The 18656-nt window shown below is 40.8% G+C and overlaps 2 protein-coding genes across 2 annotated transcripts; both read right to left on the reverse strand.

Moving 5' to 3' along the window:
• Positions 1–1798: 1798 nt before the first annotated feature.
• LOC146641760 (mid1-interacting protein 1-B-like) lies at positions 1799–4987 on the reverse strand. Its single transcript, XM_085398970.1, has 2 exons — positions 4846–4987; positions 1799–4137 (listed from the first exon to the last, which is right to left on the reverse strand). Exon 2 carries the CDS (start codon positions 3953–3955, stop codon positions 3473–3475), a length of 483 nt encoding a protein of 160 aa, XP_085255096.1. The 5' UTR covers positions 3956–4137; positions 4846–4987; the 3' UTR covers positions 1799–3472.
• A 4090-nt stretch (positions 4988–9077) lies between these two features.
• LOC146641761 (tetraspanin-7-like) lies at positions 9078–18248 on the reverse strand. Its single transcript, XM_085399280.1, has 8 exons — positions 18118–18248; positions 13440–13628; positions 13155–13229; positions 12971–13066; positions 11559–11714; positions 11284–11367; positions 11122–11193; positions 9078–10028 (listed from the first exon to the last, which is right to left on the reverse strand). The coding sequence occupies exons 1-7, from the start codon at positions 18196–18198 to the stop codon at positions 11125–11127; spliced, it is 750 nt and encodes a 249-aa protein (XP_085255406.1). The 5' UTR covers positions 18199–18248; the 3' UTR covers positions 9078–10028; positions 11122–11124.
• Between the last annotated feature and the right edge of the window lie 408 nt (positions 18249–18656).

Here is an 18656-nt window from a genome sequence, read left to right on the forward strand (position 1 = left end):
CTGAAGGTCGGGCTGCTCAATTTAGGCAAAACTCAGCAAAAACAAACATAATTGTAACTATTCATTCACTTAACTGTCATATATTTGTTGAACTTTGAAAATACATGTCTTTTTACTGGAGCTTCCTTGCTCTTTAAATAAAACTGAGTCATTCAATGCCAGCTCATTAAATTCCTCCCACCTGACCATCACAGATTTGCCTGGAAACACATTTCAGGGCAAAGATGCACTTATTTATTTATTAGAAATTTCCATTGTCTAAAGAAGTCCATCTGGATTTGGTGTATGGTGTCATACATGGGGAATATCACAATGAAGTTGGACATTTGTTTTGATATCTGTGAAACTACCTGCATTATTTCAAAGATATTATGTTCCTTAACACATGAAGGTTTGAGACCAGGAGGATACACAAATCCTTACGGGGCATCTGGCATAAATATGCCAAATCAAACATGTGGCGCTACCTGCTGTGGTGAGCCCTGTGAATATGTGCCTCGTACATGAGAAGCTCTGGTTTCTACAGGCAAATCTGCTGCCAGATATCTAAATACTTTACCTAGAGCTCCACTTCTGGGAGTCCACATTCATAGAAACATGCTCCCAGATATTCCGCCTAAAACATTTATTAAGGGGTTTTCTGCTGAGGTTTCTCATGTGATGTCGTGCCCACAAGGCATGAGGCAAAGGGCCGCCATTTCCAGTTCGTTACATTTTTTGTTTCACTACAGCTCAGAGGGCAGCTGGATGGAGTTTGTGGACAAATCCATCACTTCAAAGCAAAATATGACCTCTGCAAGACGCCAACAACTAAACCAAGCATAAGGAGGTATTTGTCACCTGGTTGGGGAATAGACATTTGTTCCTAGTGCCAGGTGGTCACTAACATGACTGTGTAACAGAGGCTTTAGCTATCATTTCCCCTTTGAATGCAATCAACCATCAGCAAACAGTTGGTAAATACTTAATAACAATAATATGAATTCCTTCATGACAAGTGGTTTCAGACTGGTTTCTGGGCCTGTGACTGGGGCCTTATTTACTTGATCATTCAGTTACCATGATTGTCACACATCACAAATGATAACTTGGGAGTTCGCCTTGTAATCGGAAGGTTGCCGGTTCGAGCCCTGGCTTGGACAGTCTCGGTCATTGTGTCCTTGGGCAAGACACTTTACCCGTTGCCCACTGGTGGTGGTCAGTGGGCCAGTGTCCGGCAGCCTCGCCTCTGTCAGTGCGCCCCAGGGTGGCTGTGGCTACAATGTAGCTTGCCATCACCAGTGTATGAATGTGTGTGTGAATGGGTGGATGACTGGTTGTGTAAAGCGTTTTGGGGTCCTTGGGGACTAGTAAAAGCGCTATACAAATACAGACCATTTACCATAACTTAATGTCATGTGGTTAGTGGTCACATGTCTGCAAAACCACAACATAATGAAATGCAAAATGATCCCTTAAAAAAAGCATCTGAAACCACCTCTACCTCTGAAACTTAGCAGATTCAGTTTTTAATTACCATTAAAACTGCTGGGTTAGTGTTGGACAAAGATCATTGTTGGGGTTAAACTACAACAGTTGCCACTTTTCTAAAAACTCCAGGAAGAAGCTCTGTTTCAAGCGCAGAGACAGAAATGAGAACAGAAAACGTCACAGTGTCACCTTTCTTCGGCATGCTGACATGCCACTAGTGCTGTCATGGTAACACGTGGTCTGGAGCTGTAGATGGTTGCAGCAATACGGAAACCATTTTTTCCCCCAAATGTGGTCAGTAAGTTTTGATGAACGAAAAGACCAAAAATACACACCAAAATCTTTTAATGGTCAAACTGGACAGAAATAGAAAAACCAATAAACATCAGTATATGTACACCCAGCATTCTTCACACACACAGACTCCAGAACGCCTTCACATGTCATCGACCATCAAGCACAGTGTTCAATTCATTAACAAAGCTTTGAGACGACAAACAAAACATTCGCTTCTTTAAGTTCAGTTCAAAAATCAGCCAATAACCATTCATTACACCTTCTCTTTTATTCAGCTGAAACCAGACAAAAACAATGGGTTTCTGCCAAACTCCTTAAAATTTTAAAAATAAGGTGCTTTAGTCCTTTAATAAATGGACAAACTGTGGCATCTTTAAAATATCAGAACTTCCACATTTAAGTTAAACCAAAGAACTGAGAATTTGTGGTCTGGTTACAATCGATTGTCAGGAGATGTTAACAGGTTATGAACGATCATGCACCATGAGAACTGGGTTCTTATTATGATTGGGAAATTTAAGGATTCATATTTTCTCCTTTTTGTGCGTCTAAAGCTGTACAGAAATGTCAAGCCAGCTTCTTTTGTGCTCTCGTGTGTTTGCATAGTTTGGAATTTGCAGCATGAAATGAAGGATGTCAGGAGATTTTTTTTTTGTTTCTTTTAAACGGACAGACGTCAACCCTGAAAATAGAATGCAAGCAGCCCACCACCTCGACGAAGTCTTCAAGGGAAAAAAAAAAGAAAAAAAAAAAAAAGGGAAGTCCATGAAGAACATGTTTTAGCTCTTCAACTACAAACTGCTGTAGGGAGGTCAGAGCAGAGACACTCTAATCTGCCGAATCTTAACAAGATGTCATATCCAGAAGACAAACAGTGGATTCAGGTGTTTAAAGTATGCCAAAGAAAGAGTTATTGGAATCAGAGACAGATTTTTGGCTCAGTGGCATTCCACAGGGATTATACCAGGATCCTATTTCATTTAAAATGGTTTAGTTTAGGGTTTGTTTGTTTTTTTAAGGTTATGTTTGTTTACAGTAGTTTAGAAGTGCAACAGATTTCTTCTGATGAAACCACCCAAATATTCAAAATTAATCAATTTTAGATCCTTTGTCCTTCTCCTGCATACCCATCATCTATCTCTTAAACGTATTAATTTGAGGTGATTTGATTTCATGTGAAAACATTCTCTACAAATTCATTACTGTACTGACTTTAGTAGCACAGATCCAGACTTAATTCAGAATTTTAAAGCTTGAATCAGCTTTGTGCTTAGTGACATATACTGATGTCCCTGCCAAGTCTCTTCAAAAAGACCAAAGCATAAATCGGCTATAATGAATGAAGTCAGCATCAGTGCATGTGCCAAAATGAGATCCAAAAAGCTGCCGGTGAATACAAAAACGTGGCATTTAAGATGATTTAACGACCCTTACAAGGACTCAGTTGACTGAATAACTGTTATTAAAATTGTAGTTCTCATTATTTGACAAAAAATGCCCAAATTGTTCCAGTCACACAATCAATCTGCAGATATTTTTATTCACCGTTTTTGGGACTGGCTAGTTAATTTAACACAATGATATCCACCACTGTGGGCTGTGAAAAAGCTTTTAAGTGAATTCTGGCGTCTGCACATGCTCCTTCCTTCGCTTGTAGTTACTGAGCTAAAACCCATAGAGCGCCAACCGTCAGGACATTCAGCTCTCAGTTTCTGCAGCCGATCTCCTCCTTGTAGCGATTCGTCAGTGTGTTAGCTTTATGCGTCAGTTTCGACAGAACCGCGTGGAGTCCATTCAGGTGGAAGTGAAACTGCTTCTCCAGGTCATCCTCCTCTGCCACCACCATGCTGGCCACACCCGCCTTCTCCTTCCGCAACTCCTCGCCTTGCACGACGCCCCACTCGATGTCATTGCGGATGGATTTAAGCAGGATGTATGAGCTGTACATGTCAGTATCAGGCTGGAAGTAGGCGCTGTCGTGAGTGGGGCTGGTGCTACCTGTGCCACCACCGTCATCCCCACCATCCCCGTTCTCTGTCGGCTTCAGGTCATCCCTGTCGTCCAGCGGGACGTCCCGCAGCAGGCTGGGCAACATCACTGTCTGGTCCATGTTGTTGACAGCGCCAATGAAGCGGTTCATGGCGTTGAAGAGCGAGTTCTTCTGGTTGTAGGAGTCAGGTATCTGCATGACGGCGGCTGGTGAGGGCCCGTGTTGGCCAGCGGTCGCAGCGCCAAACTTAGCCCGCTAATGCTCCTTAAAGGATTACTGAGAGACTGCGGAGGCACTCACTGCTCCAAAATGGGCCAGCTCCTGAGCTGAGGGCCCCGTGTTTCTGCTGCAGGACTCCAGCTGACCCCAGAGGCATAAACCTGATATAAAAACACAAAAGGAAGAGGAGGAAGGATGAAGCAGCTTCAAATGGAGACCCAGCATATCCAGGACATCTCCTGGACATGCTGGACACCCATGACATCTGCAGGGTCATTTGAGGCCTTCATGATTTAACTACAAAGCTAGGGATGGGGGAACTAGCCAGCTTTAACAGTATATCCTGCATCCATTATCGGACATCGGATTCCCCCCGCCTCACCGCCGTTACTCACTTCATATTCAGCCACCTCTGTTGCTGCTGAAGATCGGTTTGCATTATTTAAATCTCTCTGTGCTGCACAGCCACAGCCTCGCATGCAAATAAACGTGAGGTGCTGGCAACGTTTTTTTAAAAACAGCTTGAACACCTGCGGTGGCAGCCCGGGCAGAGGAGGAGGGGGGTCTGCAGGAGAAAACACGGAAATGAAGGGGAATCACGGCACCGGCCTCTACCTGCTTCATTCTAAAGCTAAACCAGGGGACCTTTGAACAGGCGGGCCCAATAAACCATCCTTCCAGTCTATGTAACTGTGAATTAGCGACGCTTACACCGCTTGAATCTTCATTTTAACCGGAACAAATGACCGCACAGCTGCTCTTATTAGCCTCGCCACCCCAGCCAGCGGGTGATTCCGGGTACCGTTAGCTCGCTAAGTCTACTTTTAAAACGGGTAAACACCGGCGGCAGTGCGCCTACGTCAGCTTACCGTATGTCGGCTGTGGTTCCTGGGTACCAAGTCGCTGCTTCTGCCCGTTAAAGCTGTCCGGAAAAGGGATCTTGCAGACGGTCGGGCCGGTGGTGGTTGTTAGGGAGGCAGGAGAGTCGGGGCGGAGCAAAACATGGGATCACGATCACAGCCAATCACAGTGGGTGTGACGTCACGGAGAACGTCGGATAGTGTTGCATTGTTTATAAACTGACTTGAATAAAAATAAAGCTTTGGAAATAATATATTTATTTACATTTAAGGTTTACAACGAAAACAGTAGTTACATTAAAATTTAAATATATTATTAAGACTTTGTTTTATTTTATATTGTTTGTCACGTTTTGACTGATGCAACCTTGTCCCCCCTCTTTGGGGAGAAATAAATGTTACTTTTGTATGAACAAACAAATAAACATCAATATCCTCCTGAGAACCCAGGAAAAAAGAATCTTCCCATGAAACGTTTTTTGTGATTTCCTTCCTATTTGGAGGTAACAGAGACCACCCAAACACATCAGATATCAACGGAAAGCCCAAGATGTCCTTTATTTAGTACATCAGGACTTAGTAAGGTAGCTCAAATAAATCAAAAAATATAGATCAAATAATATATATAATGATAATGATTATAAAATCAGACTAGATTATATTTCAAAGGAGTCAAGGATGATGTTACTAAATGTTCATTACAAATTTAATTTAAAATATTACAACTTTTAAAACTCACTAGAAGTTTCTGATTCCATATAAGGAAGGTTTTCACAATCTCATGCTGTTGTTTTCATTTCCACAAATGACTATTTTAAAGATTATTTCACATGTTCTAACGTGTTTGCATGGATCCACTCAGGGAATTCTGGTTCCCCACAGTCAGTTCTAAAACATGCACGCTAGCTTAACTGGTGATCCTAAATTGTGTGTTATGTGTGATTATGGTGGTCTGTCTCTAATGGATGGATGTGTAAAACATTGCCCCCGTCTGGCTACACATTATATTACGACTGAATTCTTCCCCAGCCATAAAGTATTTATTTTCACTGTGTATTTTAGTTTATTACCAGGGCCCTGTTTCAGGAAGCCGGTTTAGTGGAAAAACTGAGTAAGTATACCCTGAGTTAACGAAAACTCTGGGTTTTCGGTTTCACAAAGCGAGTTCAGCTGCAGCCTGAGTGAGTCACTATGACGACACACTCCGTGAAGCTAACCTGCCCCCTAGCAGGTTTACTACAACTAACCCTGACTGTCTCCGCCCCTTTGTCGGAAACCTGACAGTAGGAAGTGTCGGACATGGCGTGCCACTTCCTTGAAGAGCCAGTAGATCGTGAAGCCCAAATTCTCTGCAGAGCTCTCCGCCGGGAGAGAGTGATCAGAGCGCGTTTGGACATTTTATCATTTCCTGATGATTTTCTGTGCGAACGTTACCGTTTCTCAGCACAATCTATAATTTATTTGGATAACATCCTCAGGCCATATATTACGCATGTGACACATCGCGGACATGCTCTCAGTTCATTGCATATTATTTGTATTGCACTTCGGTTTCTTGCAAACGGGAGCTTTCTGTATAATATTGGTGACGCTGAGCACGTTTCCAAGGCTACCGTCTGTCGGGCAGTCAAGAATGTTACAGTTGCACTGAAACGTCTCCTGTACTCGTCTGTGGTGTTCCCCGATCATAGACCCACAAGATTCATCAAAGAGGGATGCCACAAAATTGCAGGTATCAGGATGACCAAAACTTAATGTATGATGTGGTGATACTTGGACTACTACTTAAATTGCACATTTATTTTCAGGGTTCCCAGGCGTGATTGGCTGTACAGATGGCACTCACATTCCAATCATTGCTCCTTCAGTAAATGAAGGAGACTATGTGAACAGGAAGTCTTTCCACAGCATTAATGTACAGGTACATAGTTCCCTGTAGCATGTCAAACTAACAAATTATTTCATTATAGTAATGGATGCTAATTTGTGTTCTCTGCACTGTGAAGATCATATGTGATGCTGCCAACATTATCACAAATGTGGAAGCCAAGTGGCCAGGCTCTGTCCATGACTCACAAATATTCCGTGAATGTACACTGAGCACAAAATTTGGACATGGTGAGTTGAGAATACTTTAAAATATATAAAGACCAATTGCTTCAGGGACATTTGAACTGAAGTGTATCCTTCTGTCTTAGGAGAGTTCACTGGCTACTTGCTTGGTGATAGGGGGTATCCATGTTTACCCTATTTGCTTACCCCTTACCCTGACCCTGAACCGGGCCCACAGCAGCGATATAATCTGGCTAATTGCAGGACAAGAGCCAGAATTGAAATGACTATCGGAATGCTTAAGGCCCGGTTCCAGTGCCTGCAAAGACTCAGGGTCACCCCAGAAAGGGCATGTGACATTATTGTGGCATGTGTGATTCTTCACAACATTGCCACAATTAGAGGAGAACACTGTCCTTCTGAACCAAACATCAGCAGTGATCCAAACCATGAACATCCTGACCCTCCCACGGACATACAAGATGGGAGCGCAGTCAGAGACACCATATGTCACAATCATTTCCTTTGACCCATCACCTAAACATGTTGAAAGAGGAATAAACAGATTTTTTGTTCAACTGGCTTTATTGGTCGCCTGTATTTCCTGTACACAAAGTATTAAAAGATGTAAACCTCATAAAGTGTCTCTGTTGCTTCCTCCTCTGTAACAGCTGTCAATGTTTCTTCATTATTTTCCTGTAGTAAAGAAATAAACAACATTGCTGTTCTACTGTAAACTCATATAATCTGTGGAGTATTACTCACAACTGCATGTTGGTCTGGCTCAACAGGAGGCTGCACCAGATGCAGTACACCATCACCATCAACTGATAGAATATGAGGTTTATACAGGTCACTTATAACTTACAAGGGACCAAATGGCAATTAACAAACATACCAATCACCTTACACTTCATTGTCATTATGCTCTCAAAGACAACCAAGACTGAGGGAAGGCAAAATCAGTAGGAAAATAACTTCACTACAAAATAATCCATTATGGTAAAGAGTTTATCAAATGAATGAGTAGCACTGCAAAGGTGACTGTGAAGAAAGGATGTATGCACATCATGTATTATTTTGAATTTACCCCCTATGTAGGCACTTGTGTCTTGCGGGGTTATTGACTCAGAGGATGTCCCCGCAGAGATGCCTTCGGCCACAGGGCGCCCACTGTTTTGGCTGAGGGCCAACTGCTCAGCCTCTGTGAGTGGTGGTGGTGGAGGACCCCCACCTGTTTTTCGGGCCTCCGCTTTTTTTCTGTTGGCTATAACGGGTCACATTTGAGCATACAGAGTAAGCAAATATGTACTTGTAATGTGCTCAGATAATTTCAATAAGTGCTTACAGAAAGAAAATTAATGTAGCCTCTAACTGCAATTGATTTACATCGGACAAACAGACCAAGCACTATGGCTCATAATACAATTACACCTTACCTGTTTGGACTATATTTTTCTATTTCATTTTTACTTGCTGCCAGGCACGTTTGGGGCCTGTTGGGTTGCACCTGCGCTCACATCACATCACAAAATAAAATGTATAAAATAACAAATAAAATAACATATGATAAAATAACGTGTTAAATGGGTGGAAATCCCTCGATCAATGTTTATATTAACACTCACGCATTGACTCTGTCGGCTATGTTTTGCCATGCATGCTCCCTTTCTTTTGCAGCTGTCGCTGTGTTACTTTTTTCCGCGGAATTTGCATGTTATCGGCATATGCTGCCATCAGAATTTCGGCCTCAAGCGCTGTGAAATACATTGACCGCGCCTTCTTTCCCTCCGTCTCCATGGTGACTCGCTTAATCTGTGCTCCGCTTATCAGGGCTTTATGTATCCTCGTCCGCGCGCTTCACTTGGGGTTACAGCAACTCCGCGTTGACTGAACTAATTGTTATCAGCCTTTCTGAAACCGAATATTCCGAGTTGGACAGTTCGGGGTTACTCAACCGTGAGTGTCGTTTTTCACTCTGAGTTTTCCAAACCGGCTTCCTGAAACAGGGCCCTGGATGCTCTTTTTTTAAATAATGCCAAACAGCAGTAGGTATACTTGTCAGCTTCTTATTAACACAAATATCTTAGCAGCCAATCACATGGCACTAATGCATTTAGGCATGTATAAAATAATCAAAACAACCTGCTGAAGTTCAAAGTGAGCATGAGAAGGGAAAAGAAAGTTGATTTAAGCGACTCTGAACATATGATTGCTCTCTAAGACAAAATAGCTCAAGAAGATGGCAGCTTTAGTATTCAGATGGTGGGTTTACAATTTGATGAATGACATGCAAGAAAGGGTCTCTCCAGCTTTGTATCAGTGGTTTAGTTTTTTTCTGGTGTAAAGGTGTGATGGATATTTTCTTGCTGAGCATTGTTTAAAAGCCACAGTCTACCTATGTATTGTTAACTATCCTAATAATTCTTCCATTAGGAAAACGCACCATGTCACGAAACTATATCTCAAAGTGATTTCTTGAACCTGACAGTGAGTTCTCTGTACTCCACTGGCCTCCACAGACACCATATCCTCAATCTAATGGAGCACCTTTGGGGATGTGGGTAAACAGGAGATTCTTGTGGATGGATTCACATGGATGTGGAGCTGACAAAGCTGCAGCAACTGTGTGATGCTATTATGTCAAGGTAAAGTTACATGTAAGGTTTTCTTATGTTGGATTTATCGACACAACACGCAGCCTCCTTTATTTTGTTGAAAACATTGCATGTCTCAAATAGTTATCAGTGAGTTTGTCATTCAGAAAACAGAAATATAAAATCTGTCACATCACAGTACACAGAATATGAAACATGAACAACACGTCTTTCAAACACAGCACACTGCCACAGAATCAAATTTCAACTTTAACCTAAAAATGTGAAAGCCTTTCAAGTGTTCTGGTGCCCCTAAGAGGGCTTTCTGAATATGATTGTTACTGACAACAGGTTTTTTCAGGACCTGAGCCTGACACACATACAAAGAAAGATCCTAACAACACAAAGAGAGAGAACACAAAGGGGTCAATTTTCAGTATTTCACAGCAAGACACAAAATAAATACAAGAGGAATGCTAACAGTGTTTGTATGTGTGTGTTTTTCCTAAGGTTTCCATGGTGATGTACATCTTATTCACTTTCCTGCAAAAGAAAACACAGACAAAGGAGATGGAGGTAAACAACAGCACATGCTTGTTTTACATTCACTTAAAGAGTTGAGAATGTGGTCAGGTAAACTTTAGATTAAAGTTGGGTGTGTTCAGCTTTAGTGTAAGTTAGGTGTAGGTCTATATTGGGGGTACATCAAATATAGTTATGAGGTTGGAGTTAGGTTGGGAGTAAGTTTAATGTTGAGTCTTGGGGTAGGCTAGGTGTAGCTTTAGGTTTTAGCTTGGTTTGACATAATAATAATAATAATAATAATAATAATGTCATAATGTGTATGTGCTAGTCCCCATGGGGAATTTACTCCTCTGCATTTAACTCATTCACCCAGTGAAGCAGTGGGCAGCCACCAATGCAGCACCCGGGGAGCAGTGTGTAGGGACGGTACCTCAGGGTAGCCGTTCAGTGGAGTCAAACCCCCGACCTTCCGATCATGGGGCAACCACTCTACCTACTGAGCTATCCCTGGCCCCAGCTATCCCCGCAGGTAAGGTGTAGTTTAGGTTAGGAGTAGGTTTAAGGTATAGTCTTGGGGTAGATGGTAGATTGAGGTAGGTCAGGATAGATGTAGGATTGTGAAAGGTTATATAGGTTGGGTAAAGGTTAATGTTTTGTATAGGTGAAGGTCTCAGTTTGTATTAGTTAGGCTTGATTTAGGTCAAGATCTAGACTTGCATTGGTTGTGTATCTCTAGGTTTGGGGTAGTTTTAAGTGTAGATTTGGGCTAGGTTCTCTGTGTTTGATGTAAGTTAGGTTTAGTTCAAGGTCTACATGTAGGTTTGAAGTAAGGTAGATATGAGTTAGAAGTAGGTTAAGATCTAGATTTGCGACTTATATAGCCTTTTTCTACTGGTAAGTACTTTCTTACCAAAGCTGTGTTTTATGCTTTATGCACACATTCCTATTATATTTTTTCCTATGCATAAACACTCTAGTTTAGGATACTTTTGTTGTTAGATCTCACTTTCAGGTGGGTTAAGTGTAGCTTTGGTTAGTTACGCTACACCTTGGTTGGTTAGTTAGTGTCCATCAGAAAGTGATAGGTTAGTGCCGGGGACGTGTGGATTACCTGTTAGATCATCTCGTACTGGTTGCTGTTGATGAAGTGAGACAAGCAGCAGGCCAGAGTTACACCGACCAGCTAAAAAACACAGAGAGATGGATTTTATTTCTGCTTCAGTGTCACTGTCTCCTATTGTCTCCTATAGATTCCAAAGGCCATGTTTAGTACCTGAGAGAAGGCAATACCAAAGGTAACTCCAGCAATGATTCCCATGTTGCTCTCTATGAAGGACACAACCAGCTCATAGCAACCCTGCGGAGACAGGGTAAAGTGATTTGCAGTAAATACAGACTGATGGATCACCATCATGTGACCACTTAGCATAATTGTGGTTGTTAGACTTAATAATTATAATAATCTTAATAATCTCCACAAAAAAGCAAATGCAAATGAAAACTTTTGGGAACTGAATTTTCTTCATGTATTATTTGTGCCTTCCTGACCTCTTTGTAGACCTTCTGTGCTGCCAGAGTGGTGTTCTTCAGGTCTGCTTCATTGCAGTCAGAGACATGAACACAACAGCTGGTAGGAATCCCACTGATGGGAAAATACACACTGCTGAACCAGCTGGTGTAATTATAAACTCCACAGCAGTGTAACTGAAGAAACAGAGACAACCAAATCACCACTTTTCAACATCTCATCATGTTTGTTTCTGAATGTGTGAAAGACGTCATCAGTGTAAAATCTGCATAAAAGAACGCTGGACATATCAGCAAGTTTCTCTGCCTATGAAGTCTCTGACATTGTTCCTTTTGCTTCTTTTTGTTTGTTTTTTTTAATTAGGAAATTAATTATCTCTATTGTATGTTATTGTCCTCATGCAGACTGCATATTTAGTTATCACACCAACCCTTAAAATCTTTATTCTTTACGGAGCCCCGCAGGGGACATGGGAGAAAAAAAAATTAAGACGGACTTTTGCGAGATCTCGCAAAACTTTTAGCCGCATTCTTCGGACGCCGGCTCGAAGCCGACCGGGAGGTCGAGACACGATGTGCCGGGAAAGCAGTGTTCCTCCCGGCTGTAGTAGGTCTCGACCTCCCGTTAGCTTCGAGCTAACGGGAAGAATGCGGCTAAAACTTTTGCGAGATCCCAAGATAGTTTTGCGAGATCTCGCAAAAGTCCGTCTTAATTTTTTTTCCTCCCATGTCCCCTGCGGGGCTCAGAAGTTCTTTAATGACATGAGACATGTTTAATAAAATAAAAGTAGTTATATCATTTTTATATGTTTGAATAACTGCATTAATAAAACATGTGCATCAATATTTGAAATATATTTGATTGCTACCACAGGAGTGTGTATATGTGTGTGTGTATGTATATATAACAGTGACACTGACATTTTTGGTACCCCTTATTGCCTTTAGTAAAACAAGGGGAGGACAACTTTGTTGACTGATCCATGAATAGGGACCGACAGGCTTGCAAGAAGTAAAGTGAAATATTTGCTCTCTAAAGAAATAAAATAAAATTAATGCCACAGAGGGTTGTTTAAAAGTTAAAACTATAAGAGACCAACAATATGACCCTGAGGAACACCCAAAAGAAAGAACAAATGTAGGTGTTGGTAATAAGGTAAAATGCTCCATAGACTAGCAGTTTGGACTTTAACTTGACAAGTAAAAGATCCCTGGTTTGGTCTCAGTAGAGGACACAAAATCCTTTGGGGTTATGTCAGGAAGGGCAACCAGCATAAAACGTGCCACTTCCTCCCATGGTGACCCTTTGTGAATAAGGGACCACCCAAAAGTTGCTTCTTTTATTAAGATACTTGGCAAGTTTAGAGGTAACTTTTTAGTTTCCAATATACTACTTACGAAACATTAATGAGTGGATCATGGAAAACACCTACTCTGCGTTGGACACCATCCACTGCCACACTCCTGTCATCTCGTCCGTCGTATCTCATCACTGCTGCACTGTAGGCAGTGAGGAATGTCCCTTTAATCTAAACATGCAAACACAGACAGATATTGGTCAGAATGAGCAGCTGTGTTTTTTGAAGGTATTCTGAAAACTCTCAAGTGTGTTTTGACCTCATGACGAAAGACAAATCCAGAGATCCCAGCAATGAGTTCAGTCATGAAGACCAGAGACAGAAACACTGCGTACTGAGGAGAGATCAAAGGTCATGAGGTTGGACAAGGAGTCACACCATACGGAATGAGCAAGTTAACTGGTCATTAAACCTAAAAACTTGATAGATGTATTAGTTAGCAGAGATTTTTTAATTTTGAAACCTTTAGTCACATAAAAAAAAACCTCATAAAAGGTTTAGTCAGACATTTGTTAACAAATTCCGAGTAAGCTGGAAGACCCACCAGTTTTAACATCCAAGGACGCCCCCTACAGGTGGCAAAACAGCCGAACAGTCCGAACAGGGCAATGGCAGCGCCGGTGCCAGTGAGGACGTAGGGAGCACTGGAAGGGCTGCTAGAAATCAGCAACATGTAGGGACCCAACATGAACTTCCACCATAACCCCACCACCAGCAGGACCACCCCTGTCACCTGAAGGAGTGTTTAAAAAATGAGTGTAAAAGAAAAAGAAAAGAAAAACTTAAAAACTCTACATTGATTGATTGTAATTTGCATTTTAATCTATTTCAGTTCATTGTATTAACTGCTCTATTAAAAAAAACAAAATAACCCACTAACATTTTGGTAGATGGTTTATTAGTGCGAATTTCTCTCTTTTTAAAATATATATGTTATGTTAGCTAACATCATTTTTATGATGATATGCCTGTTGCTATATTTAGTGGCTATTTTGAAGAACTGGACAAAAGCAGCATTTAAATATACAGTTATACAGTACAATTTCAAATTAGAGACAAATCACTGATGTGCAAGTGTAGAAAAAGAGTAACAAATAATTTTGGTAATGACCTGGGCTGTTTTTATCATTTTACTTGGTTGGGGATTGAATAATTTATTATAATATGAGACAAAAAAAGACGTAGACTTCTTATTTATTTATTTAGTAATTTAGTGAAAAGACTACATAGCCATGATAAAAAATAAAAATCAACAAAAACTTTAGTGTTCACAAACAGCTGATGAAGACATGAACCTCATATGACCACAGATCCCTTATAAACTCATCATTCATTCATAAGGAAGCATAAAGGCGTTTTAGTTTTATACAGTTGGTACGTAAAGCAAGTTAAATGTTTTCTGTCCAGTCAAAAGAAATCATTCTTATTGCAAAAGTTTAATCTGCAAAAGAAGTTAAAGCTGTGCAGCAGACGTGTTGAACCGCACACAGAAGCTGGGACTGTAATTAAGCACCACATGTCTCTGCAGACTCTGACAGTGAAGTGACAAAGTGACAAACAGATGGGAAAAGAAGCTGGACCAGCATCCCCATGACAAACTGGATGCTACATACAGCTGAAACCAGCTGAAAGAATTTAGCTCAGCAGCTGCAGACACAGTCAGAGCACACGTTGTGCTCCGGGGTAGCTCATCGGATGTCTTCAATAATAATTGCATCCATTTTACGGTTCGGCACTTAGTTGTGACAGTTAAATTTAGCAGCAAAGAGGTTTCAGAGTGCACTAATGTCAGGGAATGTCCTCAAAAACATTCCCAAAAAACACCACTGTGGAAATGTGTGCTCCACCCAGTCAGAGTGGATTGGATGAATGGTTGTCAGTAGATGTAGTACAAGATGGACACTGAGATTACTAGAGTAGGTGGTAGGTTTGTGTTTATAGACCAGGTTTCTATAATGATACAAATATATTTAAATATATTTGTGTTTAAAAGAAAAAGATTGTGGGGCATAATGGGAGGAGGGTAGGCGTCCATAGGTCACATCATTCCCAACACATATCTCAGCCTTTATTTTGAAGTCAACTGTCCACAGACATCATAAAAATCAATAAAAAATAATTACCAAAGCACTTAAAAGCACCCGGGCCACCATCACCAACTCTCAATACCAGCCTCCTTGTCAAAACTGGTAATTATAAAAATAAATAAATAAAAACAAAAAACATATGAAATGTGATTCAAATCTGCAGTTCTTCTTCTTCTTCTTCTTGCAGTTTGGTTCTTAATTTTTCTCTATGCTACATGAGTCCGTGGATCTGATTTCAGCCTTTCAAACTAAAAATATAACAATATTTGAGCACAGTGTACAAACAAAATCACCTGACATATTTATTAAAAGGTTTGTTTAAAAGGTTCTAACAAGGTGAAATTCCCTTGTTTTGAAAATCACTGTAAATTCTCTTGAGGACCTCTCATGCAAATATCAGTTTCATGATTTATAACTAATTTTTCTGATGAGCCAGCTCTCTATCTGGATACTATGTCTTGTTCAGGTGGTTTATGAGGACGCCTGATCAGATTTGGGAGTAAGACCGACACAGGATGAAAGAGGAGAAAAGGCACTGGCTGCTGGCAGGAGATAAATGAAGGAGGCATTTGATTTTGACTCCCGGTCGTGCCGGGCTGCCTGCTGCGCCTGTATGAGCGTTTCAAAAGGAGTCATGCTGGGATGTTGAAACACTCCGCAGATGACAAGAAAGCCGTCTGTCAGCTGGAGTCACGTCAGGTTGGTTTGATTCGGGATAAAAGTGGGAGTTTGTGTTTGTGCAGCAGACAACAGATTGTGTCTGGGAAGATTAAAAAAAAAATCTGATTCACTTCAACAATAAATGGAGCGGGAAATAATGTTCGATATCTTTATCATTTACTTTGTGCCAGCAACAAAGACAATGGCATTTATAGTAAAATGTGACTCACATGATTCTGCACTAGATTATTTTGTTGTAAAATCTGTTATGAAAGACTAACGTTTGAATCTGGAAAAGAAATAGATCAGATAAGGTCAATATTAAATATTAATTTAATGATAATTAAATTAAATTTAATACTCAGCAGGTAAAATTTTTCTGACAGACTGAACTACAGTCAGCGTCCATCGAGAGAAAACAGTCTCTCCAACACTGAAATCTCATTCAGAGCAAGAGGAAGTTAGTCTGTGCTATTGGTTAGATCTCTAAGACCACACAAAACACAGTCCTCATTAGGACAAATGGGCCACTGCAATAGGAAGGACCTGACAATGATCAGATGCTAAAAATCCAATAGCAACCAAGACTGGAAAAGAAGCTGAACTCAATGAACTCAGTCTAAGCAACAGCTAAAGCTGGGGCAATATCTTGGGCAATACAGCTAACTGGACTGCAATAGAAAGAACAGCAATAAAAATGGCTAGGCAACTACCAGGACAAGGCAACAACCTGGACAAGATCATGATTTGGGCTCCCAAATCTCTAGGCATTAACCACGGCCAAGTGACTTAAACTCTATATGACAACAACACAGACCAGTCAATAACTGGGGCTTACCAGCAATGTTAGGATACAGCCAGAGGTAGGCAACAATCAGTTGTTGCAGCCACAACCATTGTTTTCATGACAAGTAGATTAAGCAGATTTAGGCAATAGAAAACCACAGGACAGACTGCTTAGAAATTAGGGATAGGAAACAAAATGGGGAAAAACAGGACTACTGTAGGCAACAAGTAGGGATACTCTAAACTCTTAACAGAAAGTAGGCCTTGTTAGGATAAATAGGAAGCAACAACAATGACAAGAAAATGTTTATCACCTATAAAACTAACAGCATAAATGAAAAGTCAAAAAACAAATGTAGCCCAATTTGCAGGATTGGGCAAACAATTCAAACAAGGCAACAATCCATAAAAAACAGCAGTGAAGTAAACAATCAGGAATACAAAACAATGAATCCTCCTCAACAACAGGGTATGGCAACTTTAGGCATTACAAGACGAGAAACCAGACAAGTCAACAATCTGGGTTTTTTAGGCAACAGTTAGCTAAAAAGGAAACAATGTGGACTGGCTAGATAGTAGTGTTAGTCAACTGCTGCAGCAATGATATGGCCAGACTCTTTGAAAAACCTAGGTCATCGGCATCAAGGCGGCCTAGGCAACAAGCAACTAGAAAACATCAACTCAGAGTAATCAACAAACTGAGATAGAAACTACACAGAGGGCTGCAAACAGGACTGTGTAAAAAAAAAAGACAACAGCTGGGAGAAGATTGTAATGAGGAACAGGTAGCAGCCCAGACTAGACTGTAAATGGGACTGGACTAAAATTAGCACCAGAATTCAGGCCTTGTTAGGACAACTGGGAAGAAACATAACTGAGGACTAGAAAGTAACTAGCATAATCCATTAGGTAACAATCAATGGTACACAGCCACCTGAATGGTTTAAAAAAATCAGTCTAGGGCAATATAGCTGTATGGGTTACAGTGGAAAGCAACTAACAATAAACAACCACGTCTAGGCTGCTAATCAACAGGGCAATGTATTGAGAAAGGAAATAACTGGGACCAGGAAAAAAACAAACAAACAAACTAGTGAACAATAATAAGAAATAGGACTGAGCAACTGATCAGACCTAGAAAATAAAGGTTGAGTGAAAAGTTGGACAAACTAACAACAACAAATTAAAGATGGTTAGGAAATACAGACTGTTGATTATGAAACAAAACAGGAGCTGGACTAAGACAACCAGACCTGAGCCTGAAAGAGACAGAAAGAATATTCTGATCAGCTCTACTGACATGACTGCTTCCTGTTATCAGGTGTTGTTTCAGCAGTGCCCTCTCCGGAGGTCCATGTCTTCATTTTCAGGTTGGTGTCAGAGCTCTGGCTTCATCCTACTCATTCCTCAGAATCCAGATAATTACCGATCCTATGACCTTTGACTTTGTCCACTTTAAAAATAGATAAATTGTTGAAGTTTTTATCTACTCACCTGCATGTTTAATTAATGCAGCTTATTCTAAAATTTATCAAATTTACACCTATTCAAACTATTTCAGTCTGAGGATTTCAATGACATTTCAGCAGTTTAAACATGTTTTAAACAAACCCGTTGAGCTCTTGGATCTGATTGTGAGACAGGATTTAGCTGAAGTTAAAATAAGACATGAAGAACAGGTTTTCTTACCCAGAAGATGAAGGAGTAGAGCAGCAGCAGCGTCTTCAGGCAGAAGATCGCCGGTTTGGTTTCCATCCTCCTGGGAGCCATAATCCATCTGAGACTGAGGGACCAAAACCAGAACTCCGCTCGTCTTTCTCTCTTTTATCACCACAGGAAGAGGGAAACCTCTCCCTCACGATGACAACCGCTCAGCCCCCTCTGCTGGTTTTACCAGTAACTGCACAACAGAGCAAGCTCCTCATGTTTTATGTTATTAGTTTATCTGTATTAACCTCACATTAATTACAGACAAACACAAGTATAATACATGATTTTCAACATTACGATTTAACAAATAAAACATTCATACAAACACAAATATTCCCCATTCAATCTTTGAACATAAACCCTTATGGACATTTTGCATGTAAAGTCCTTTTAATTTAGGCACATTCTGAAGCCAATACTTCAAGTCAAACTCATAATGGGGGACATTTATGTGTAGCAGGGTAAGTGTTAAGTGTGGTGCTGCTCCTTTCCCCTCTGATAGCCTGCTTTGAGTCTAA

Source organism: Rhamphochromis longiceps, linkage group LG23 (genome assembly GCF_057381845.1).
Source record: "Rhamphochromis longiceps isolate RC_006_pf linkage group LG23, R_longiceps_female_GT1.1, whole genome shotgun sequence".
NCBI classification, from domain to species: domain Eukaryota; kingdom Metazoa; phylum Chordata; class Actinopteri; order Cichliformes; family Cichlidae; genus Rhamphochromis; species Rhamphochromis longiceps.

What these genes read in the sequence shown, in the direction of transcription:
- LOC146641761 (XM_085399280.1), bottom strand. Translation starts at nt 18,198, where the DNA reads ATGGCTCCCAGGAGGATGGAAACCAAACCGGCGATCTTCTGCCTGAAG. An exon ending in TCTACTCCTTCATCTTCTGG is followed by an intron (nt 13,629 to 18,117) that starts GTAAGAAAACCT and finishes ACACTCCTTCAG; the next exon opens with GTGACAGGGGTGGTCCTGCT. An exon ending in GTCCTTGGATGTTAAAACTG is followed by an intron (nt 13,230 to 13,439) that starts GTGGGTCTTCCA and finishes ATCTCTCCTCAG; the next exon opens with TACGCAGTGTTTCTGTCTCT.
- LOC146641760 (XM_085398970.1), bottom strand. Translation starts at nt 3,955, where the DNA reads ATGCAGATACCTGACTCCTACAACCAGAAGAACTCGCTCTTCAACGCC.